Source organism: Acartia tonsa, chromosome 7 (assembly GCF_053477335.1).
Source record: "Acartia tonsa isolate MP-2025a chromosome 7, ASM5347733v1, whole genome shotgun sequence".
Taxonomy (NCBI): domain Eukaryota; kingdom Metazoa; phylum Arthropoda; class Copepoda; order Calanoida; family Acartiidae; genus Acartia; species Acartia tonsa.
This window is the reverse complement of record NC_137266.1, coordinates 46,763,450-46,789,218: the sequence shown is the minus strand read 5'-3', so window position 1 is coordinate 46,789,218 and position 25,769 is coordinate 46,763,450. Positions and strand designations below refer to the sequence as shown.

General features: G+C 31.2%; 2 protein-coding genes across 2 annotated transcripts in view; both read right to left on the bottom strand.

Annotated features, from left to right (window-relative positions):
* Positions 1–17,343, bottom strand: part of LOC145324583 (septin-2A-like) — a 35,663-nt gene extending 18,320 nt beyond the window's left edge. The window contains exons 1-6 of the mRNA XM_080167165.1: positions 17,131–17,343; positions 15,408–15,587; positions 13,176–13,230; positions 12,670–12,726; positions 12,146–12,178; positions 11,890–11,968 (exon numbers count right to left, since the gene is read on the bottom strand). Of these exons, the coding sequence (XP_080023291.1) occupies positions 11,890–11,968; positions 12,146–12,178; positions 12,670–12,726; positions 13,176–13,230; positions 15,408–15,587; positions 17,131–17,245 (519 nt within the window). The 5' untranslated portion in view covers positions 17,246–17,343. The remainder of the gene's footprint in view (positions 1–11,889; positions 11,969–12,145; positions 12,179–12,669; positions 12,727–13,175; positions 13,231–15,407; positions 15,588–17,130) is intronic.
* Positions 17,344–19,204: 1,861 nt separating this feature from the next.
* On the bottom strand, positions 19,205–24,476 carry LOC145324581 (uncharacterized). Its single transcript, XM_080167164.1, has 6 exons — positions 24,460–24,476; positions 22,146–22,201; positions 21,134–21,177; positions 20,193–20,283; positions 19,734–19,791; positions 19,205–19,312 (listed from the first exon to the last, which is right to left on the bottom strand). The coding sequence occupies exons 1-6, from the start codon at positions 24,474–24,476 to the stop codon at positions 19,231–19,233; spliced, it is 348 nt and encodes a 115-aa protein (XP_080023290.1). The 3' UTR covers positions 19,205–19,230.
* Between the last annotated feature and the right edge of the window lie 1,293 nt (positions 24,477–25,769).

Here is a 25,769-nt window from a genome sequence, read left to right as displayed (position 1 = left end):
TAACAAGGCCAAGGGAAACTATGGATGCCTGATTGAATATCTAACAGCAATTCCAAATCATCTTGTAGGTGTTCATAGTTTCCCAGAAAATCGCTATCTAAAAAGATGTCCTCATTCCTCCGACTATTCTCCAGAGAACAAGATGTTTTTGAAACCAAACTCAAGAGGAGTAAACAGATTAAACAATATTTTGAGTAACAAACGAATGCTTGAAGCATTAAAAAAAGCAACCCATTTCAAACATGCAGGTCTGGAGAAATTTCTATGGACATCGGGCTATGACAGCTGAAGTGTGCTGTGCATTGCTGTCCCACAACAAAAATATATACAGGGATATAATAATGGTTGAAGATGGAACACCAAAACTAGAAGTTAAGAAATGTGTTGATGCTAAATAAAGGACTAAAATTTCTTTATTTTTCAGATTAAAACGTGATAAATTGTAAGCAAGATGCAAGTGCCCTTATAAATCTTCATGCCTATTATTGCTTTTAAAGGCACTTATTTACATGATTTGTTTCTTCTGATTTTAGAGTGCCTCATGCTTTTTTTCCATATTGAAGCCTTTTATTTGCATTGAGAAGAGGTATGAATGAATTGTTTAATTACTAATCTACCTCCTTGTGATGGCCAAATGGGAACATCAATGCATGCTCTTTCACCTCATAGCCCAATTGATTGCTTGTGGATTTAATGGGGCTCTAATGGTCTTCTTAGGTAATTATAAAATCAATGAAAAACTGTTAAAAATATTTAGACTATACGTATTTTATTGTTTGTAGAATTAAAGGAGCTCCTATTGTCATCATTTATAATTGTAATATCAATAAAGAACTGTAAAAAATATTTAGACTATACATATTTTATTGTTTTACAATTACACTATCAAAATATTTTTAATTGGATATCTATGTGTTATTTAATAAATGATACATCCACTACCAGTTTCCTCCAATTCTAAGGGTCATTTTATTGAGGCACTTTGGCACAACATTGATAACAAAAATTATACTGTATACAACTGCGCATTATTAAAGGACGCCTGCAAGAAATAACACACTTTAACTGCTGAAAGACTGCCACAAGAAGACCCAATACCCCAAATTTAAAGCCTTCAGCTTCAATAACAAAAAAGTTCTAGGCATTTCAAAATAGCATTTTATGTACAATGGAATTTTTGAAAGATTTCTAATGCTCATAAAAGAAAAAACAATATTAACCCATTAGTGCCGAGCGCCACTTTTATGGGCCGATCGAGCTGTAAGTTTCAGGGAAGCTTTATAATGGTCAAAACGGAATTCGTATTTTTTTGTTTTGCTCTAGTGGCGTGCACAGGAAAGTTGCAAAAAAACCCGGTTCGGCTTGGCCATAAATACCAACCAGGCATTAACACCCGTTTTTGGTGCTTTCCCCCAGTTTTAATACCCGGTTGACCTGTATAAACCCGGTTATTTTGACCAAAAATCGAAAAATGTAATTTTTGAACGCCAAAAGTGAGATGAACACTTTTTAGAACTTTGATACGATCCGCAATTGAAAACTACACAACCTCATGTAATCTAAAGAGCTACAAGTATAATACGAAGCGATTTATTTCAAATTTAGTGTTTCGGCTATAGGTGCCGCCGTTTTCGGGTAAAAAAAACCCGTTGCTCGAAGTTTTAAAAGACACACACTACAAAAAAAAGAACATATAAAATTTGGGTGTTACATATCAGAAAACGAGCATAAAACTATTGGGTGACACCTATAGAGATTACTAGGGTTATTAGGGTGGCTCAAACCCTTACTAATGACGTAAACTGTTATTTTTATTGGTTGAAAAGTTAAAACCGGGTAATAAAAACCGAAACCGAGCCGGGTTTTAAAATTTTCGGGTATTTATGGCCAAGCCGAACCGGGTCATAATAGGGCGTAAAAAAACGATAAAAAAATCATATAAAAAATTATAATTTGAATAAAACGAATTCACAAATAGATGTACTTGTCAATAAACATTAGATTTCACAAAAAAAATCAGCGACTTTACTATAAAAACAAAAAAGTTATAAGGGGTATTTTGAATTTTCATGATTTTCAAATTTTGTTGAGCTATACCAGCAAACGGAAGTAAGCTAAACTGCCTGCTCCAGGGGGAAATGAAAAACAGGGTAGTAGAGGGGGGATTCATTCTGAGAATGATGCAATTATGAAGCCGGAAACCGGTTTTTTTTCCATTTTTCGGAACCGGGTTTTGATGCCCGGTTCGGCACTAATGGGTTAAATTACGTTGCCTAGACATAAAATTATTACCTTATCTTTGTCAGAAACTTAGATTGCCTGTAACTGATTACATTTTTACAATAAAAACACATTTCATATTCAAAATCTATGAAAAAAAATTCGATTTAAAGTGCATTTTTAAACGAAAATCATAGCGGAAACAAAGGGGTAAACTAATACAAGCTCAGCTGTGATTGGTTGTTAAGCTGATTCAGCCTTCTGATTGGCTACAGTACATTCGGTACAACGCAAGTAAAACTTAATTTTTTTTAATGATTTTGACTATAAAAATGGGTAGTTTTATTGTAAAAATATATTTAGTTACTGGAAACCTAAATTTATGACAAAAATAAGCTTATAATTTTGTTTCTAGGCCACGTAGTTTAATTTCAAAGTTTACAACATGAGCATTGCAATTCTTTCAAAATTTCCATTGTACATAAAATGTCATTTTAAAATGCCTAGAACTTTTTTGTTATAGAAGCTGAAGGCTTCAAATTTGGGGTATTTGGTCTACTTGTGGCAGTCTTTCAGCAGTTAAAGCGTGGTATTTCTTGCAGGCTTCCTTTAAACTGTTTTTAAACTATTTTTAAAAGGTATATTAAAAATATACTTTGACATCTGTAGAATCATACTGCAAAGCCAAAAATGAGAACAATTGCCCACTTCAAATTTTATTAGGATTTTAAAGTTTATTTTTTACTATGGATTAAATATTTTTTACTGAATCGTGATGTTTCTTCCCTTTGTAGGTAAAATACTCAGCTTTAAGAGTGTCTTGCTTCGTAAATATTGTATGCTAGTATACAGTAAAGTTAGGTCTTTTGATTTTATCTATCAATACTAATTAAAAATTAATTCTTTACAATATATCAATGAATTAACATAAAAATGTTTCATGTTTATTATACATTAAAACACATAAAAATTGGCTGTAAAGGGTTAAATAAATTAAGATGACAACAAATGTTTATGCAATACAACAAATTTATTTTTGTCACATATACAAATATGATATAAAATAAGATTATTCAAACATATTTTTAAAAATATTTTTAAAAAGTATGTATCTTTTATGAGTAGGGTTTTCATTCTTTTCATTTTTATTAAATAAAATTATTTAACTACGTTTGAAATAAGTCACTTTGTGAAAACACTCTTTCGGAAATTCTAATTTCTAATTGGTTTAAATTCAGCATTATGTTTTTTATTGTATTATGTCAGATTTTTCAATGAAATTAATTGTTTAAGAAAAAAAATTATTTCCATTAAACAGAGTAATGTTTTTTTTATTGTATCAGTATAAAGTGAATTATATAAAATTGTTCACTAAGTTACAATATTACACGAAGTAAAAAAAGACCCTTTGATCTGGTAAAAATGACCAGAGCAACAGTAAAAATTAATTTTTAAATCCCCCAAAAAAAGTTTATTGGGGACTTAATTCAAATTTGGGCTCTGCAGTCTGATTCTATAGGTGTCCTAGTATATTTTTGACCCCCCATTCAAAAATAGTTTAAAAACAGTTTAATACTACATCTTTCTAAAACCATTTGAGGGCACCTAAGTTGTGTTTCCATAATACATTATTCCTCACTAGTTCTGATTGCCTGTTATGTTAGTTGCACTAAAATAAGCTGAAAAATATCTTTTTAGACATTTGTTCCAACATTTTTAAACCTTAATTGCAACTTTTTCAGTTGTCAATAAACAAAATTGATAATAACTGCATAATAAGCAGTAATTTATCTCTTATTTTACAAGTATTAATATTGACTCCATCTGTGTTAAGAGAAATGCCAACAAATCTAAATGTTTGTTTAGCACAGAATTGTGTCAATGAATATACTGTAGCAAATTTAAAAATAGGAGTTTTAAGGCACTTTTTATATCAAATTTAGCAAAATTTTTGTCATAATTCTGAGCTCATTCTTTAAATGCGTAGCCGTTGTCGTAGTCGTGGCCAGAGTTACAGCCAACAACCTAATAGTGATCTTTAAATCATTTAACTACGCGTTGCCACAAAAAAAACAATGCGATCTTTAAATCATATTGGCAACGCGTAGTCATAGTTGTAGCGTTGTTGGCCACGCTTAAAGTGACCACAGTCCGTTAGTGTGGCTAAAGCGTTGCTAAAGCCACAAATAATTTGATAATTTTAACGTAAAACCATTAAAAGTGATGTTTATATGAATTATAATTAAATGAATGTATGAATAATTGTACAGGCGCAGACGGGATGAAGAAAAATAATGACCCACCCCGCCATTCATGTTGCCTGTCTAACCTTTTAAGGGACAACTTAAAATAAATAAATACTATACTTAAAATACACTTTTTTTGATTTATAACTACATTATTATTGATAGGAAAGAAAATTATTTCTTTTTAAAAAATATTAGTAAACAATTTTATTCCTACCATGCAGCGGATGCAACAAAAACTTAAATAATATGATAATTAATAATGAAATGTTTGGTAACACTTATTTTCAAATTAGCAAGGAATTACAAATTCATTACAAATACTACGTTACGTATACTTGTTTACAAACATACTAACACTTACAATGCCTTTTGCTGACAATCTTATTAACCCTTTACAGTCGGGCCCCTTGCCGAACCTTAATCGGTCAGGGGGGGGGGCGTTCAACGCCCCCCCTAATTATCTCAGTTCCTACTAGAGCTAGAGGGCTAAATTTTTTTGTGCAAGTCCCCTGTTTGATAATGAATTTCCGACCTTTTATAAGTCTAAGTCAATTTTCGCTTCCTTCACCCTTTTATTTAACAACCTTTGTTTTTAGGTCTTTTTTTATTTAAAAAGAAGGTGTATCAACTTTTTTTTTATGGCTAGCCGGTTCTTTTAGTAAGTAGTAGATGTAAAATTTTTCATAGAATTCAGATATGCAATCGGTTTTTTTGTAGACCTCTTATTTTTTAAGTAATTTAAGTTTTTAAAAAAAATAATTAAGTCGGTTTTAAGGTACTAAAACGCAACAAAATAAAAGAAGAAAATGGCCAGTAAGAACAAAAATAGTAAGATCTTTAATTTGACACCTTACTTTTAAAATTCTGTTGAGTAATTATTGAAAAAATCTATTTTTTTAACCTCGGTTTAATAAAAACTTTAGACCTAAATATTTTCTCAAACAGACATAAAAAAACATGGGTTCATATATACCTTTAGAATCAGAAAAATATTACGAATCCATTGTAAGCAAAATTGAAAAAAAGTAAAAAAATAAAAAAATATAAAAATGGCCAATTGTATTTTTTGTTTTGGCAACACTATCGTCTTCCCTTTTTTACCCCCTCTTTACCCCCTCTATACCCCCTTCCCATTTTTATACTTAATTCAAAAGTTAAGACGTTGCCTGTACAATATAATATGATATTTTCATATAATTCCTTTTATTGTAGTTTATATACTATATTGTAAACTTTTTTTTCAATTTTGCTTACAATTGATTCGTAATATTTTTCTGATTCTAAAGGTATATATGAACCCATATTTTTTTACTTGTGAAATGATAAAATTGAGTTCAAAGTTTTTATTCTCGTGGGTTTAAAAAAATCGATTTTTTCAATAATTACCTGACAGAATTGAAAAAGTAAGGTGTCAAATTAAAGATCTTACTATTTTTGTTCATAATGGCCATTTTCTTTCTTTTTTTTTGTTGCATTTTAGTACCTTAAAATCGACTTAATTTTTTTTTTAAAACTTAAATTACTTAAAAAATAAGAGGTCTACAAAAAAACCGATTGCATATCTGAATTCTATGAAAAATTTTACATCTACTACTTACTAAAAGGACCGGCTAGCTATAAAAAAAAAAGTTGATACAACTTCTTTCAAACTGCTGTAATTTTCTTATTTTTGAAGCTAGAAGAAAAATTTTTTCCCAGAAAATGTTTATTTTTATGTAAATTTTACATTAGAAATATCAAAATATAAATTTCAGCGGCCGCAGCTGTACTTGGCAGCTGCCAGCCGCTGCAGTCGGCGGTCGGCGGGAAAACGGCGGCGGATCTTCATGAAAATTTAATAGGTTATGTAGACATGTAAGAAAAGCTTAAGTTTAAAATTTGAAGTCTCTAAGTCAAAAATTGCGGTCACAGGAGCCTTTTAAAGATTTCTGGAGACCTGGAGGATCAGGACCTGCAGGATCATACCTGGAACCTGAAAGTGACTAGAACACCTGTATTTCATATAAGGATGTACTACTAGAGGATTTTTTAGTATTTTGGTATGATAAAATGCTTTGTTTTATTCAAAAAAAATGTTTTTGCTCTTTACCTGGATGACCCTGCCAGGTTTGCTGGCATCCTGTGCCCGCCAGGATGGAGATATTCAAAAAATTCCAACTCTCAGTTATGTGTCATACCCATACTTAAAAAGTCAAGCAGTTTGGGCTCTTTATCTTTCACACACAGAAAATGAGATAGAAAAAACCGTTAAGGGTTAATTTGACTGTTTGGAGACTGTGGAAGTTAGAGGGCTAAATTAATCAAATTATTGTTATACACTGTTTACTACCTTCATACAACCACTTTTTGAATTTTTCTGTAAAAATGATAGTAATAATACGTAAAAACCTCAAAACATTTAAAGTTAATTATTAAAATAGTAATTTTGTATAAAAAACTTCAAAAATTAGACGTTATAATTTCATTTCTTTGATGAAAATAATTTATTTTTAAGTGGGCTATAAAAGATTTTAGATATCCATAATTCTAGGATAGCTGGCATTGCATTGCTGTAAAATCAATTAAAAATTCATGTTTTATTAGCAGCACTGTGGCGACGACTACGGCTACAGCTACAGCTACGGCTATGACTACGACTACGACTACGACTACAACTATGGCAACGGCAATGGCTACAGCCACGCCAACGGCTACACATTTAAAGATCCAGCTCTGATTAACTAAGTAGTTCCAAATATATATCAAATTTTTAAAACTTGCTTTGCGATCACTTTAAATATATTTTGGTGGACATTGCACCCTCTTTTGTAGTTTAGCTGGATATTGAATATAAATCTTCTTAACTTTTGAGGAATATTTACTAAAAAGTGAGAGCAATTTTGGTCCTGCAGTAAAAGACAAACAAATAGACGGACAGACACACAAGATGCATTATTTGCCAAATGTACCTTTTTTCTGCACTACCTCTCTGATTTTGTTAATACTCTATATTTTGGTCTGTTGGGTGATTCAAGGATGCTGGATGGCCAAAAATAAGTTTCAGAGTCCCTGGATGTCTAGATATCTAGCTATCTATGAAGGTAGGTAACAAAAATTTAAAAAAATGCCAATTTTTTTCACAATTTTAAAAATTAATTTTTTCATCAATCGTACATCCAACCTATACATTTTATACACCAAAATGATTGTTTATTCATTCAAAAAGCCCACATGATGTTATTTTGGCCAAATCTCTAATTTTACAGGGTGTCCAACATAAAGTGTATTTTGGATATCTAGAGTAATACCCAAAATACCTGTCCAAAAAAATCATTTTTTGGCTTAAATCCTGTGTTTTATCTGTGGGAATATGTGGTACATATCGGTTTGGACCACCCAGGACTATAAGGTTGTCAAATTTCACTTTTGGACACCCTGTAAATGTGATTTTTGCGTCTGTAGAGCTAAAATTTGGTCCCAATTGGCTATTTTTTTTAAATTACTCTAATATGTGTCTTAGTATGTTTGGCCATAGTGTTTTCTGACCAGATCAATGTTTTCCTAATTTTGGACACCCTGTATTTTCAAAAAAAGTGAAAATTTTTTTTGCTTTTACAAATTTTTTTTTCTATTTTAAAGTTCCTTAAAACTGTCATATAGATACAGATTTTGACTAATAACAATAATATTTGCCTTTTTTACAAATTTTTACGCTTTTGGGACACCCTGTGCATGTTTTTAAAAAATGATGGTTTTTGTCCCTTTTTGGGAGAAAGAAGTCGTGTCAGGGCCATAGACTATTTCTTCACTTTTGTAGAACTTTTCAAAACACAACATTTGTTATTTACTTAAAAACCGCAAAAACCGAACCGTTTTGCCGTTATTCACCACCAAAGACGGAATTTTTGACGTTTTTGCCATTTCCAAGGTTCTAATGGGCATTTGTGGTAAGAAGACGTTGATTTATCAAGATAACTGTAAAATACTTTTATTTAGGCATTTTAATTTACTAAATTTTATGTAAAGTAAACTGGTGGTTTTAGGCTATTTTCTAGGAGGGTGGGACACCTCAACCCCCTAAAAATAAAAAAATCCCTAATTCCAAATTTTTTTATTTTTGTAAACAAAAACCAGTAATTGGGTTGGGGGAATCCCACTGCATCATGGGGCGAAGCCCCCATGAACCCCCCCTCCGAAAAAAAAAAATTCACCAAAAATTTTGGGCTTTTTGTAACTTTTAAAAATTGACATCTTTTAAAAAGTTGTTGCAATTATAGGTATTAAATAAAATTTACAGTGAAGAGTTTTCAATTTTTGTGTATATGTGGTCCAATCAGTGGGACTATCAGAGCTTGCGCCGCATACAGGGTACTTGAGATATACGGTGAACAACCTGGGTTTAATTTTTACGAATTGAAATTTTTGTGCATACGGCGCACAACCTGGGTTTAATTTTACCAAAGAGAAATTCGGCAAAGAATAACTTTTTTGAAAATATAACTATAAAATTATTCTGGAGGGTTGACTTTCCATTACCTCATGGGGCGAAGCCCCTAGAGGCTAGGGGCGAAGCCACTAGTTATTTATATTTTATTCACTTCATTTTCTTGTTTTAACAATTGAAATCTATCTCGGCGAAAAACGGTTTGATATACAAAAAATTTTACTTCACATGAAATTTAGTAAACAAAAATGTCTAAATAAAAGTATTTCACATTTATCTTGATAAATCAACGTCTTCTTACCACAAATGCCCATTAGAACCTCGGGAACGGCAAAAATTGTGAAAAAATGGGCCTTTTTAAAATTTATGTTAACTACCTTCATAGATAGCTAGATATCTAGACATCCAGGAACTCTAAAACTTTTTTTTGGCCATCCAGCTTCCTTGAATCACCCAACGGACCAAAATATAGAGTTTTAACAAAATCGGAGAGGTAGTGAAGAAAAGTGGTACATTCAGGGATAAGGGATGGGAAACGTAAGAAAATATTATTCCAGGCCTATTTTCCAACTAGGCCTAAAAAACCAGTTTCGGGATGCTGCAGTAGTTAGTATTGACAACTATCAACTAGAATAATGAAATAGCTAAATAAGTTCAAAGAAGATAATAGAATAAATTCAGGTAGCTAGCCTTAAGTAAAAATATATCTTTTTTACCCAATATATAAATGGCGTTTGTTAAAATTATGTTTTGATTTTTTTTTCTCCCCTAGTTTTTTTTTATCTTTTACTCTAGTAATTTGAATTTTTCAGAAAGCTATCATTGGGTTTGTCGCTGACAGATTTTAGGTTGTGTTATTTTTAATTTTATTTATGAGTAAACATTTTATTTGAAAATATCATTGCTAATTAAAATCGAAAATGAATAAATTAATAAATAAGCAATGGGTAACATTCTATCAACTTCTATGGATACTATTAGGTAATTATAGATTTGTACTGTGTACAAATTGACTAATAGTACAAAAATTAAGGTTAATGTGTTTTATCCATTCCGTATAGAATTTTTAAAATTTGAAATACAACACTTCATTTATAAACTGCCAATTGAATATTCTTAGCTACGCACTTCCTAAAAAATAATTCCGTTATTTTTGTTTTTTCTATATGGCCCTTTTTTAATGTTTAACTCTAAGCAGATTTGATAATTAAGCTAATGTGATCTAACACCATTTATATTTATTTTTTAATAGCAGACGAATCATTATTTTTTCTAGAATTGTCTGCTTCTAAAACTTCCCCCAATTGGTGATTGGTTGACAAAAACATGTCGATTCTTATTGGTTTAGAGCGATAGCTACTTGGGAGCGTCCGCCAGTTTGATAGTAATTAATAATAGTTGCAATATCCTTTTAGAATCTAGGCCGGGACCTAATTAATGGCCAGGTTTCCTATCCCTTATCCCTGGGTACATTTGGCAAATAAGCACCAGAAACATTTTTTATGTAAGGATATTAATTTGTACAGTGTTTCATGATTGTCATAATTGGGTTTCTTTTATACAGAATCTCATAATTGCAAATATCAAAGGATTGACAGCCGCAATTCTCCAAACGGCTGCAGATTGTTATGGAATATGACAGGAAGGGAGAGAACATTAGACTGATAAGAACACTAGCACCTAGTCCACAAGGTTTATAATTGTATTTTTTCTCTCCAGGGCTTAAAAACTTTGGGTTCTTTTTATTAAACTTTTTGCTTATTATGTTAAGTGTTCAAATGTTTTAATCAATTGTTTTATCTACGGAAGGGGTAATTTTGGCTATCATCATTGGGGATATACATCAATGTATATGAATTCGCAAAAAAAAATGCGACTGTAGATGCCTAACATTGCAAACAACTATTGTAGTTAAATTAAATTATAACTATATAACAGTCTTTTCATTGTTAGATTAGGAAAGTTTATCATTATTAATTCCATAGAAATTATTAAATTATTATTATTTCTCTTAACAACAACAGTAGCTAAATTAAAAATAAATTAAATTGTCGGCGATTTCACACAAATTGCCTATGGAGCACTATTGACCCCTTTAATTAAAAAATCAAATGACTGGAAAGTAGTTTTTTTTCACTATACATAACTCCTGGGTGGGCTCAATCCCAGCAGGACTCAAACCTTATATAACTTAACCTAACCTGGCCTAAAGTAATAAAGAAAAACGCAAAAAACCATCTACCCCACATTTATTCAAATAAAAAAATAAGAGTAAGGGGAGCTCAATAACTTCTGTGAAATCGCCAAATAGTGCTTTTGTATTATTTGTACTTAATATAAGAAAGAAGTCTATTATGTAATTGTTCATTTTTCTAATTGATCCCATTTAAAAAAATCTTTTTCAGCTCGTTGTTACTAAACAGCTATACAGTTTTAATATTTCTCAGGATATCATTTTAAAATACTTGCTCTGTTCTATTACTGTTATTACTTTATTATATCATTTTATCTAACGAATTCTATTCCCTTTAAACCCTGAGATTTATACTTTACAGATTCTTTGTTTTATTTAAAGTAAAATGTGTATAACCATTCAAGATTAATTAATATATCTAGAATTTCAACCATAAATTTTAGGATGTCTAAAAAAATTTAAATTTTAAATATACAGAAAATAGCCTCAAACCACTTCGAGGCTAAACAAAAAAAACCTTAATACTTTATGTACTGGGATAACTTTATGTGTTGGTCCAATCAAAACTCTTCAACCACTGGACCAACTAGGTTCTCCTCAAGGAAAGGAATAATTTCTTTTTGGGCAAGTTATAACCTAATTTTTTGGAGGATAAGTAAACACCTAAATTTACAACACCCTAAAATATTAATTGTTAGTCTAAAATTTAGGTTCAGAGGGTTTTACTACTCCCCTACACTAACTTAAGATGTCCCTTGAAGCTAGAGGCTTAACCATGAGTAGAACAAAATATAGATATGTACCTTCAGTAATGAGTTTAGAAGTGAAGTTTTTCCTAGGCCATTATCTCCAATAACCATCAGATTAAAATCAAATCCTGATCTAAATATGAAATGATAACTTTGTATTTTAAATAAGCTTCATAGATAAAAAATGAGTACTTAATCAACCTTCTATACTCAAAAAAAGTGGAGAGTAGAAATACCTACCCCATATGAATATTTTTTTTTTTGGGGTGGGAGGGTATACAATTTATCGAGAAAGGTAAACAATTCTTACCTTTTAGCATTTCTATGAATTTGGTCTGTTATTCTAAAATATAAAAACTTGAGATAGTATTTTTTGCAAAATAAAATAGAGAATCATTACATCCAATAGTTTTAAAGCTACTTTTGATTCGCCAGACAAAAAATAAATACCAAAGAAAAGAAATTCTTTGGCCTATTAACAGGAGCAATTCATCATCATTCATTACTGGGCATAATATTCAATGTTAGAGGTAGGAAGGTAACAATCCCCTTCACACTCTTATTATACACACTTTGCTTAAAATGTACAAAAATCTTAGTCTGCTAGAAAATTCTTTTTTAACTTGGGCGGATTGCTGTGTAAGGACGTCCAAGCTTTTTTTGAGGGGGTAATCTAATGTATTTTTTAAAAATTATGACGTGCGGTAAAATGAAAGGTTTCAAAGGTTTAAGGGGGTTTATAACAACACTTTAATTCCCCCCCCCCTCCCCCTCTTTGAACGTCTATGTTCATGTGCCTATTTGACCTTCTATCTATTTATGGGATTGGTATACCTTGAAAATCCAACAAGTGGTGAAATATCAGCTTTATTTTCTCTTCCATTATTAATCCTGAATAGTAAATAATTTAATTTTCATTTTAATATGTTAGCGCTTTTTCAAAAGTGTCCATTGAGCACCCCACCCTCCTTATAATAAGCATTTTAAAACAAAATAGAAAAAATGATGGTTAGTTTTTTCCTTATGCCTAACCCCCCCCCCCCCTCCCCCCCCCGGTTACAGAATATTGTTTATGGACTTACTTACAGTTTAGTCTTGATTATAGAAATATATCACTTATAATATTGTACTTTGCTGTTTGAGGAATCATTACTCTAAAATCCGATAAATAGGATAATTATATCATACAAAAAATAGTCAATAAACTTTACAATCAGCATGCTTTGATGGTCAAATCTAACATGCCCAAATAAGGGCTATTTGTTACAGACCTAAGGACGGATGGACCTATCCTAATTATTAAAACGGTTCGCTTTTAAAAAGTAACAAACAAAAAGTACCTTTGATTATTTTTATTGGTGGTGTTTTTGTTTTGAATTTCAGTTTCAAATTCTTAAGAGATGTTTTTTCATTAATTTATTTATTATTTTCATGTTTTAGTCTATACTTTTTGTACCAGGAAGGGAGAGGATATTGGGCTGTTTATTACACTAGTACCTAATGTCTCATAATAAAGTTCTATTTTCCGTTGTCGTAACAACCTTTGGGACTTTTATTGAATTTTGATTTGTTGGTTCATTGATTTGAGTTTCCAAATGTTTTATCCACTAAATAAAAGGATGTAAAAATTATAAACATATTTTATATAAAAGTAGATTCTTTGTTTGTTGTCCGTTAATATCTTAATATTTAGACCGGTTATTTTCTCCAAATTAGGGAAGCTTTACATAGGTTCCTGGGTAGTTTGAGGCTTTTCAAAAAAAGGGTTGATTGTTGGGATGAATTTGACTATTTGATTGACCTCACTCCCATTGATGCTAGTGACGCAGCCGCTATAGATTGTTAAAAAGTTTATTTAAGAAATTTAAAAAAAATAAATTATCAAGAGAAATGTAAAAAAGCAAGATTACTGAATTGCCAATGCAAGTCTAATTATAGAGTAGCTTAACTACATAAATTATAACAGAAGAGAGCAATAAATATCTATCTAGACACAAAAAACATATTAATAGAACATTTTTAAAATTTCCATCCTTTTGAAGACTGGAAGATAATTACTCAATTGTTTTACAAAATTAATGAACAATCTTCAACAATAAAGAAAATTTACTGATTATGTTTCCTACTGTGGTGAAAAGGTATGTAAATTTATAAAAAAAAAAAATTTTTTGAGGTAAGGTTTTCTTCAAGTTCGTTTGAAGAAAATTTAAAGTGCATGGTCGACCTCTCTCTCCCCCTTCCCTTCTCTCAACTGACTCTAGAGGCCTCTAGGAGGATATTCGATAGTTCTGAAATATAGCTAGTATCACATTTATTTGAACAAAATCGAAACAGCATATAGTGTCTAATAAAAAAATAACGCCATACAATACAAATGACCAATAATAGGCCAGTATACATTGTAATAATGGTAAATTGTACACTGGCCTATCATTGGTCATTTGTATTGTATGTCGTCATTTTTTTGGCACAATAAGCTTTTTGTACTAAATCAAATATTAGATTTTTAGCATATTTTAGAATCTTTTTATGGCTTATTTGATAAAATTTATTCCTGGAAAAAAGGCTAATCCTTTCTAATCTTTATTGGTAAAAAAATAATTCTTTTTCTTTATTAATACCCTTTTTATTAGTGATAATATTGGTAAAAACGTTAAGTGATAAATTTATCTATATTATAGGCACAAAGCTTATTATATATTTTTATTCTTTAATATTTTTAAATGATAAAAATTTAATAAAAATATCTTAGGGGATTGGTAGCTATTTTTTGCCTACGAATTGTAATCTGTTGTGCCTTATAGTGGAACAAGGCATTCCCCATACTCTGACTATTTATATTACGCTTTGAGGACGTCATCGACCCCCTCTCTCTCTGGTAATTTAGACTCGAACCTGAACCCCCCCCCCCCCCCCACCAATAATTAAACAGACTTCTTAACCCTTACAGATCGGGGGGGGGGGGCTCCAAGAGCCCCCCCCTCTAGTTTTTTCAATCTCATTTTTTTTTGTAGGTAAGATGGAGTGCTGTGACTTCATGACTTTTTAAGTTTAGTAATTATACGTCGGCAAGAGTTGATTTTATTAGGATATCTGGTCTGTGTCGGTCGTGGTGTCCGGTCAAAGTCGGTTGGGTAGCACCAAAATTAGAAAAAAATTCTAAAAAAATCTTAATTTCTACATTATGACTTTTGTGTATAAGGAGAAACTTTTGGCCGTTTTTTGGCGATGATCAGAAAAAGTAATTTTTGTTGTTATGAAAAATAAAAGTTCGTCCTAAAATTTGGTCATCCTAGCTGCAAAATTGGCCGCTCTACACCTGTTTTAAAATTTAGCGGCTGGCCGCTAAAAAGCGGTTAAGGAGCGGCCTGGCTGCTATGACTAGAAAAAGTAATTTTCTCTAAAAATACACATGAACCACCAGAAAAAAAATTTACGTCTTTATCTGTAACAGGAGCCCTCCCCCCCGATCTATTAAGGTGGGAATTGGGGCCCGAGCTGTAAGGGTTAAGAAATTTCCTTAGGTTAAGGTTAGATTCGCTACATAAAATAAACTAATGAAAAAATTCCTTTGTTTCTAATATTGAAAGGTTTGATATTAAATTTAGTTTCTTCATCCATAACTGCGCTCTTCTCACTTGCAATGGTTTCATTCTTGTTACGTTGAGGATCAGTAATGAATAATTTTTCATCGTTTCCTAGATTTTTTCTCTCTTTGTTGGTGAATTTTTCAGAAGTGGTTTGCTGTAAATCTAAATAGTTATTTGGGTGGTTTCTCTTAACATACAAAGTCGAGCACATAAAAACCCATTATTTTGAAATAAATTAAAAATAACATAAGGGGAGGGGGGCTTTTAATCAAGAATCAATTGTTACCTTAGGCTAGCTTATATAAAAACTCGCATATATAGGCCCCGAAACCGTAGGGTCACGAATAAAAAAATCACCCTATTTTAAATTTTCTGCTAAATAAGGGGGGAGGGATGTTTCTGCGCTCACTGGATACCTTGAGGGAAATTCCTCAGTGCATTAATTGTACTAACAGCAAATAAAATAATGCTTATTAGACACTATTGGTATAGGGGGGGGGGGGGGCTGAGAAAGCCGAAATAAAGCAAAATAAGCCAACCCCCCCCCCCCTCCAATATAAGAATATGAATTTATGAATGTACTTACTTTTTTCTCCTTTACTCTTTATATTGAAAAATGGAAATAAAATTTTTTGTGTAATTACCCATCTCAATTATTAATGAAATGTTTAAAATAACCCTTTTCATTAATCATTTTTAATTTAAAAAATATAAAATTCTGATATTAGGAAAATGAAAAATTTTAAAATTAAAACAATTTCATGCTATGTTCCAATTTAACTAAGTTAGTCCACAATATAACCCTATTCTAATAATGACATTAAGGCAAATTTCATAACATTTCTTGGGCTAGCCTAAGAGTTAGGGTTTCCTAAGTCTAGCTTAGTCTTTTATTTCTATGTGAGACTTACTTCAAGTCTATTATTCTCCTTTTTAATAGTCTTCGAAGTGTATTTTTTATCGTAAAAGGTGCTACTACATTCCCCCATTGCAGGAAGAACTACTTTTTCAAAAGAAAAGTTTTTTCCTTCAACTTCTCTCAATTATAAATAATTCTAATCATGACAAAATATCTAAAGCTTTCTACTATAAAATAATTGTGAACAAGGATGACAACATCCATAAAAGCGAAGCACTGAAACGGTAGGAGAAACGGACATTAACACTTGTATAGTGTTAGAACTTAATTATCATAATATAAATTTATAAGAGTCAAAGCAAAATTGTAAGTAAATTTGTTGAAAAACTGCTTGATACAGGAAAATTTTTATGGACATACTTATATTTTTAGGACTTGATTATAGAGTTGCTTCGCTTAATACATTATACTTTGTTGTCCCAGGAATCAATATACCAAAAATCAGATCAATCCGATGTTTAGATCACATAAAAATTTGTTGTTAAAAAAGTAAAAAAATCAACATGTTTAAAATGGACGTACGGACATTTTGGTAATGATTATAGAGTTGCAACGCTTTCTAAATCGTACCTAATTACTAAAGGAATCACCATGCAAAATTTGAAATCGATAGGACAATTCTAACATGCCTAAATTAACGGAAAAAGCTATCCGTTACGGCCGTACGGACGGACGGACGTACGGATGGACGGACCGACCCTAATTATAGAAAAGCTTCGCTTTTAAAAACAGAGAAAAACTTTTTTTTGACTTTTATATGTTGAAAATTGAAAAAAAATCAATAACCTGTATACATTTTGTTATCACCATTTTTATTCTTCAAATCAATTTCTGCTTCGGGAACTTGATTTTTAATTTCTTTATTTTCATTGGTATCATAATTACAATCAATATCATTCATTCTGTTAGCTATATTTTCGGTATTGTCATAACATTGGTTGCTTCTATTTTGATTCAAATAATTTTTGTTAGGCTTTTTCTTTCTTGGATTAAAATTCATCTGTAATAACACTCTTCGATTTTAAAAATTATAAAAAAATTTAAATCTTCAATAATGCTAAGCTCCATGCTTGGAAAATATTAGATCATGGAAAGAAAACGAAGTAGCGGGTTTCGTCGTATTTTCACAGTAGCTTTTAATAGGTTAGTTTAGGAGAGGTATATGTTAATGATTGTCCCGTAGGATTCGAGCCCCCCCCCACAGGCTTTAGAAATATGAGAAAAGCTACTGTTAGAATACGGTGAATCCCGCTACTTCGTTTTCTTTTCATGATCCAACATGATAAATGATTGTCAAATTAATTATAATTAAATATCAAAAATATGTAAAAAATCAAGGTACTCTAATAAAATAAGCCTTATTATTTCTTAAATCTGTTCACTAGTTTTTAATTTAACAGGCCAAAGACATAATTCCTACCTCTGGCTTGAGAAGTATTCATTAGACAACTCTTTGATTCCAGTCCTTTGTCTGGAATTATTAACTGTGTAGGTTAAAGACTTGCGCCTGTTTTCGTGCCAAAGCATCTCCCTTCCTTACACATCAGGCAGGGTGTAGCATTTTAAACATTTCTAATATGACAAGACTCAAACCCGACAACTTCAGGCTTAACTTTACTCTGATACGCTAATTCGTTGTTAATATTAAAATGATAGTGTTTTCCTTCAGCATGTCTTTGACAAGATTGAATCCCTTGAAATTTTCATCATTTTCCAAATTGGGGTTTTCATTGTTTGACGCTGTGGATTGATCTAAAACATTGCAGTGCTTATACCTTCATTAACCTAACCATGCGGGTCTACTCTGTTCCCAATATAACCTAACCCTACCTAAAGCACAAAAAAACACAAGAAAAAACTACTCTCTCTCCATTTTTAAAATAATGACAGGGGGGGGGGGGGGGTAGAATCGTTTTTTCGACTAGTCACTTTGATGGAAACCTCCTTAATTTGTAGTTTTAGATTTTAAACTTTTAATCATAAATATAAATACCTTTAGGTGCACTTTCAGTAAATTCACCAACAGAATTGTCAAGACTATGCTCACTTTCAGAAGAAACTGTAGTGTTCTCATTATGAACAGTATTATTATAATCAGAAGAAGCTCTAGTTTTCTCATTATGAACAGTATTATCATAATCAGAAGAAGCTCTAGTATTTTCATTATGAACAGTATGCTCACAATCAGAAGAAGCTCTTGTATAATTATTATGAACAGTATGCTCATAATCAGAAGAAGCTCTAGTGTTATCATTATGAACAGTATTATCACTATCTCCATTCACTGTGTTGTTATCACTATCAACTTCATTCTCTAGTACATTGTTATCAAACTTACAATTAATTTCTGACAATGCTGAAGTAAGATTGATTTCTAATCCTTTGGTTGCTTTCCCTTATTGTGCCTAGCTAACAATGATAAAAGGTGATACATTTCTTAACCTAATCTACATATAAATTAAAAAAGATTTTGGGTACCTTGCCTCAAAATGCCTAGTGAGAACTGAAATCCCACCTTTAAAAAAATTGATTATACGGGTGGATAGTTTTATTTTATCCTATCCTTGCAGGCCTAAATCTGCAGTTCCCTAACCTTGCTTAACCTTATTTTCTTATTGCTTATTTGATTACAAACATAAATTATTTATGTTATAAGATTGTGCTATTGAAAGATCCAGTTATAGGCATAAAGGGCGGACAAGGAGGGGATAAAAATCTTTCTATTTTTTTTGTAATATTTCCGATTTTACCCATACACCAATCTCTGAAAAAACCTTTGACTTTCTTGATAGTAATTCAACTTAACTGTATGTAATGGCAAAACTGTCTGATATATTTTAATTTATAATATAATTAATTTGTAGCCACACTAATATAAAATAATATTTAAAGTTTGTATATTCCTTGACTGCTAATATGACTGTCCTCTTCACCCAAACTTCCAGATCCTTCTTCACTCACTGAACAACTACAATACACAGGAATTGGACAACGGATAGTAAAATAATGCCCCACCATCATAATGACATCATACAATATAAATGACCAATGATAGGCCAGTATACATTTTACTATTGATCAATTACAATTTATACTGACCTATCATTGGTGATTTGTCATATTCACCCCCTGGGCCCTCCCCCCTCCTACAAAATTTTTATAACATTGACATTCTATAGTATCAAAGCTACTCATTATATGTCTTAGTCTGTCTGTCCTTTTGTCAGTTCTTCTGTCTGTCTGTATGTAATGCTCGGCTGATTAGATTTTTTTAAAGTTAAGATAATTTATTTCAATTCCCTAAATCTTCTTAAGCAATCCCCGCATCTTAAATTACATACAGAAACACAGACAGACATACATCCAATTACTTTTATATAAGTAATTACCTAAATCTGCTATCAATATCTGATAAATTTGACAGAACATCAGGATTTATTCGCCCTCCTTAAAAATACAAAAAAATATTAATACCCCAAAATATAAATATATAGTATACAAGGATGACAACATCCATAAAAGCGAAGTTCAACTAATTATATTATTTAACAAAGGAATGTTTACACATTCACATTGAATAACAAATTGTTATTTAGAAGTCTACATAAAAAAAAACTAATATTGCAACGAATTTTGGATGCTTATATGGAGGCGTTTAATTTTAAACATTTAATAATTCAACATAATTACGTATTAAAATAGCTAAATTCGTAAAACACATGAAAAAACTGCTAATAATTAAAGATTTACATAAATTACTTTTTCAGAGAGGTTTCAATTCGATAGAATAATCTCAACATTTCAAAAATTTCATAATTATAGAAAAATATACATACAAAGTTAAAAACCTGTAAAAGAGCTTCTTTCATCCATAGATTCTTCAGGGGAGAGAAATTCATCCTCATGTTTTATGCTAGTTTGTTGGGACACCTTTCCTAACTGAAACAAAGACGATAATTTTATGCTAGTTTGTTTGCACACCTTTCCTAACTGAAACAAAGACAACAATTTTATGCTAGTTTGTTGGAACAACTTGACTAACTTAAACAAAGACGACAATTTTGGGCATGTTTGTAGGGACACCTAGACTAACCGAAACAAAGACAGCAATTTTATGCCTGATTGTTGTGATACCTTGTCTAACTAAAACAAAGACGACAATTTTATGCTCGATTGTTGGGACACCTTGTCTAACTATAACAAAGACGACAATTCTAACATAATTTTCTAGTACGGAAGCTAGTCTACAAATGATTCTTGTCGTTTATTTATATTTTTTCCCTATTTCAAAAAAAAAAAAACATTGTTTCTCCCCTTTTACTCTTTCTTTTATCTTCCCCTGCTAAATAATGTTAACTTACAAAGCAAATAATTTCATCTGTTAAAACATGCTCTTATTGTTTTATAGCTATTTTAAAGTTTCAGCATCCCACTCTTTTTTGTTTTAAGTTGGACTTATCATATAAGATTTACAACTTTTTTATTACAAAAGTATATTTTTTTAAATTTGTGTAACTTTGACTTTATACTAAAGTGTTTATTATGTATTTTGCAAGCAATAGAAATATTATATCTTTCAAGAATATTTACTTTATTCAGACGGCTTTCCGCGGATATTAAAATAAAAAATATCATAAGAATAAAACTAGTATTAATTTTTAAATTTTTTTTGCCTCTTTTTAACCGTTTGAATACAGAGCCCCTAGATGTTACTGACTAAAATGCTTGTGTATTTGTAATATATTGGTTTTCTTTGCCTTAATAAATTATCTAAAATCAGAATTTTTACCTCAATGTATGCTTTATCTTCTTTTGGTTTAGTTGTTGTGACATCTAAAAAAATAATTAAATGACAACAATGAGTATAATCACACAATTAAAAAAAACTTTTTTTCTTGCAGTGCTAATCTGATCATTAACTAATTACCTAACCAATCCTGAAATGACTATCCATATAGATGAATTTCTTCTAAAGGTATGAGACAATGACCGATAAATTTTCATACATACCCAATAGGGATACACAAAATTTCCCCTTCTGTAGATAGAATAAGTGGTTGAAACGTTTGGATTAGGGTTGGGCCGGATACTTTTTTGGCCGGATACCGGATATCCGGCTGATTTCAAATGCCGGATATCCGGTAACCGGTCGGATATCCGGCCAACGCCGGATATCCGGCAAATATCCGGTTATCCGGCCAGATTACCGGATATCCGGCCGGATAACCGGCCAAATTACCAGATATTAAAGTAGTAAAAGAAATTTCTTCAGAAATCTAATAAATTTACATAAAGTTAAACTTATTCAGAAAAAATGTTCTTCTAGCTTCAAATATAAGAAAATTATAGCCAAATTAAGATTTTAAAAAGCAGAGATTTTTGGTGTGAAGTATAAAAAATTTTAGAGCCGGATATCCGGCCGGATAGTTTCAATATCCGGTATCCGGCCGGATATTGAAAATGGCCGGATATCCGGCCCAACCCTAGTTTGGATATTAAAATTTTTAAACTAAATCAAAATCTAAGTTTCCAAGGTTGTTGAGCCAACAAATAAGAAAACATTATAATAAAACTTTGGGGACCAGTGTTATATAAAACCTATTGTCCCCCTCCTTCCTGTTCTTAACCCCATTTAAAAGATAAAAGTCTTCATTAAAATTCTAAAATATATATCAAGTAAACAAATGCTCAGTATTTTAAGTTAATTAAAAATGTTTAGCTTTTATCTTGTGACATATAGACATATGGACTTACATTCTCCACTTATAGAGTAGCTGCGCTACCAACAATCAAAATCATACCTGGATCGTCAAAAATGTACTCAGCGTATTTGTAGGTCTCGATCTTGGAGTTTTCCCTTATTTTTAATTCACAAGTTCAATTTTTTCTTTAAAAATCAAAAAATTCTAGGCGTGTTTGAATCGTTCTATTGATTGAAAACGTTATTACAAGCTTCATTTGGTCTTCATCAGAATTTGCCTCTAGCAATTATCCACAATTTAAAAATAATGTAATTTTTTAAATTATAATTCAATAGAAAATTTAATAATAATAATACTTGTACTTTATTTAATTTCATTAATTTTAGGATCAAAATACATCAAAATTAATCGAGTAAAATAATCAAGGGATATTTGAGTCTAAAATATCTTCAATAAAATTTTTTAATAAAATAAAAGAAAACTAAATTCGGCAGTTTATTCTTTTTGCTTAAAGCATGAACAAAAATAAAAAAAAAATCTTTAGCTTGACAGTTTTGATGTTGTTGTTTATATCACGACCTTCCCTCCCATAAGCAATAGTTTTAAATGTTCCTATAGTCCCTATAATAATGATGATTAATATCATTAATTAACATTAATATCATTAATTAACATCTATTAATGAAATATCACTTTTGAATTTTAAATAGTGCAGAATGTAAAATACTAAAATGGATATAGGATATACGTGGATATATTGACAGAGGAAAATTTGTCGTCAATTTAGGTTGCTAATATGGACCTAATTTATTGGTAATTTATGGATCTTGGACAAAGTAGCTTCGGACAAAGTATCTTCGGACAAAGTAGCTTCGGACAAAGTAGCTTCAGGACAAAATAGCTTCAGGACAAAGTAGCTTCAGGACATTTACAGAAAAGTAGCTTCTTAAGAAAAATTATTTTCCCATAGTAATAAAGGTCATGGCCGCAGTGCTCGGCCCCCTGGCCTGCCTAGCTGCGGGCGCTCCGGCCCTCTAGCCTATAACCTAACCTAACCTAATCTATGTTAGCCTCAGGACATTTATCTAAGCAAAATATCCTCAACTGTTAATACATACATAGGTGGTTTGGAATTTCGTGGATTTTACAAAAAGTGGTTGGTAGATTTTTACAATTTTTAATATTGTTTTTACAATTTTTAAAATGATGTTTTTACAAATTTTAGGTTAGGTTAGGTTAGGGTATAGGCTAGGGGGCCGAGCGCCCGCGGCTAGGCAGGCCAGGGAGCCGAGCGCTGCGGCCATGGCCTTTATTAACAGTGGAGGCTACTTTGCCCGAAGCTACTTTGTCCGAAGCTACTTTGTCCTGAAGCTACTTTGTTCTGAAGCTACTTTGTCCGAAGCTTTTTTGTCCGAAGCTACTTTGTCCAAGATCCTAATTTATTAGTTCATCCAGTAAAAGGGGGAGGGGACGGGGTAAAATGGGTTGATGGGGGTATCGCTATTATAGCAAGCTGCCAGCATCACTTAAACAGAGTACATGAAAATCTGGTGCAACATCCAAGTAATAATATACCGAATAATAATAATCTACATATCTAATAATTTTAATCTCTCTGTAGAATTGACTTACAAGAAAATATTGTTAATTCTTTGACAATGTTTTTCATAAATTCTGTTCTTTTTTTCATCAAAATAAGCAGGGATATGGGTTATTAATATGAAAAGAATCATTAAACAAAAATTAAGGGGAGTATGAGATTTTTGAGGGTGTAATACAGGCAATAATAGGTTATTTTATAGTTCAGGAGGTGGACACACTCCCATAGATGTCCAACCCCACTTTGAAAGTAAAAAAGCGTCCATTTTCTTTTGAAGTTAAATTTTTCTCATACCCCCCTTAAATTTAAAGGTGTGATTTTCTTCGCTATGTAGATTCTTGTCAAGGGGATGTAGAGTGGCGGAGATGGGTTTGTATTCATTCACCTTAATTTTGCCAGGGGGGGGGGTGAGGGGGGGGGGTGAATACACCCCCCTAAACCCCGATTATGTAAACTTTTTAGTTGTAGCAAAAGTAAAAAAAAAAAATTATGATAAGAAATAAAAAGTTAATTTCATGTATTTTTAGTAAATCACAACTACACAAATATCCTACGATTATTTAGAAACTTTTATAAAAGGAAAACGTGATTTTCTCAGCTATTTTAAGAGATAGATAATTTGTCGGACTTTCTGTTCATTTTTGCTTTAAGCTAATTAATGATGTTATAATCTTACAGATTATTTGTCTGTAGTTGAAACTTGAAAACAATGAAATTAATTTGATAGAATTTTATTCAAAATTAATAACATCCTGTACGATGAAATTAATTATCTTATTTTAAAAATGATAAATTAAACCGTTCAAAGAAAACCTTTTGAGTACAATCATTCGAGCACTCTTTAAAAAAGAAATTTTTTATAATTATGGGATTGTGTTGTCAATAAATCATTCAAATTCACAATTAAGACTAAAAACTAGAAAACAAGGATGACAACATTTTAAAAGCAAAGCTTAACATACTAGAGTATTACTTAATTATAATGTTGCTTCGCTTATAATATTATGTATAATCATCCTAGGAATCAATATACAAAAAAATCGACTTAAAGACTTTCTGTTTTTGTTTATAGAGTTGCTACGCTTTCTGAATCATACCTATCTATTGCTGAAATCATCATGCCACGTTTGAAATCTATAGGACAATTCTACTTTACTTGTCTAAATAAACGATAGTCGGAAGTTACGGACGGACGTACAGACCGACAATAAATATAGAAAAGCTTCGCTTTTACAAAGTTTAAATGTGAATCATACTCTGAATTTTCTTGGTTTTGTTTCTTTACCACTTGATACTGTTAATATCATAAATATTATAATTAAAACAAATTCTTGTAGTACTAGCGTATTCACCCCTAAAAACCGCTGAGTTAACTTTTGAGTTAAAAAGAGGGGTGGGGGTTCGACCATCTGATTTTTAAAAAGAAAAGGCAATTCATTTTGGTTTAAGGTTGTTTTGTTTCAAATATGATTTCTCTTGAAATAATAGCCGCTATAAACCATTGAACATGCATAAATTGAAAGAATACTACTTTTTTCACAAGGGTGTACTTAAATATCAATTAGGTATTATCCTCTGATAGTCAAGGGTATTTATAAAATTATAGTTGCTGCTGTATATGATAATAATCCTGAATATTTTCATAGTTTGGATGCATTGGTTTTCTTATTTCTATAGGACAACTCCCAATATCTGCGCCAGGAGATTCTTCTTTCTTCTGTATCAGGTTCTATTTTATTTTTTAATGCATTTTTTCACAAAAAAACAGCAGGTTTTTTAAATTTTCATGTTAATAGATTGTAAAAAATATATAAAAAAAACTACAAAAGTCTACAGTCAAAATTTTGAATATTAATTTAAAATTTATTGCAATAATGGAGAGCCGCTTAAAGTTGAGCTGAGTAAAGTTTAAGCCGCAGCCGGCCAGTAATAACAGATTATCCAGCCGTAAAATTTGAATAAACTTTTAGGAAATTCTTTTTATCAAATCTTGATTTGGTTTTACTACCAAAAGATGCTGTTCTGTTAATTTTAAACTTCTAGAATCAGCTCTTGAAAAAAACATTAAAATTCCTTTGATTCACTCTTAGTTGTTTGGCTGTCCTCAGATTGTTTTATTTCAA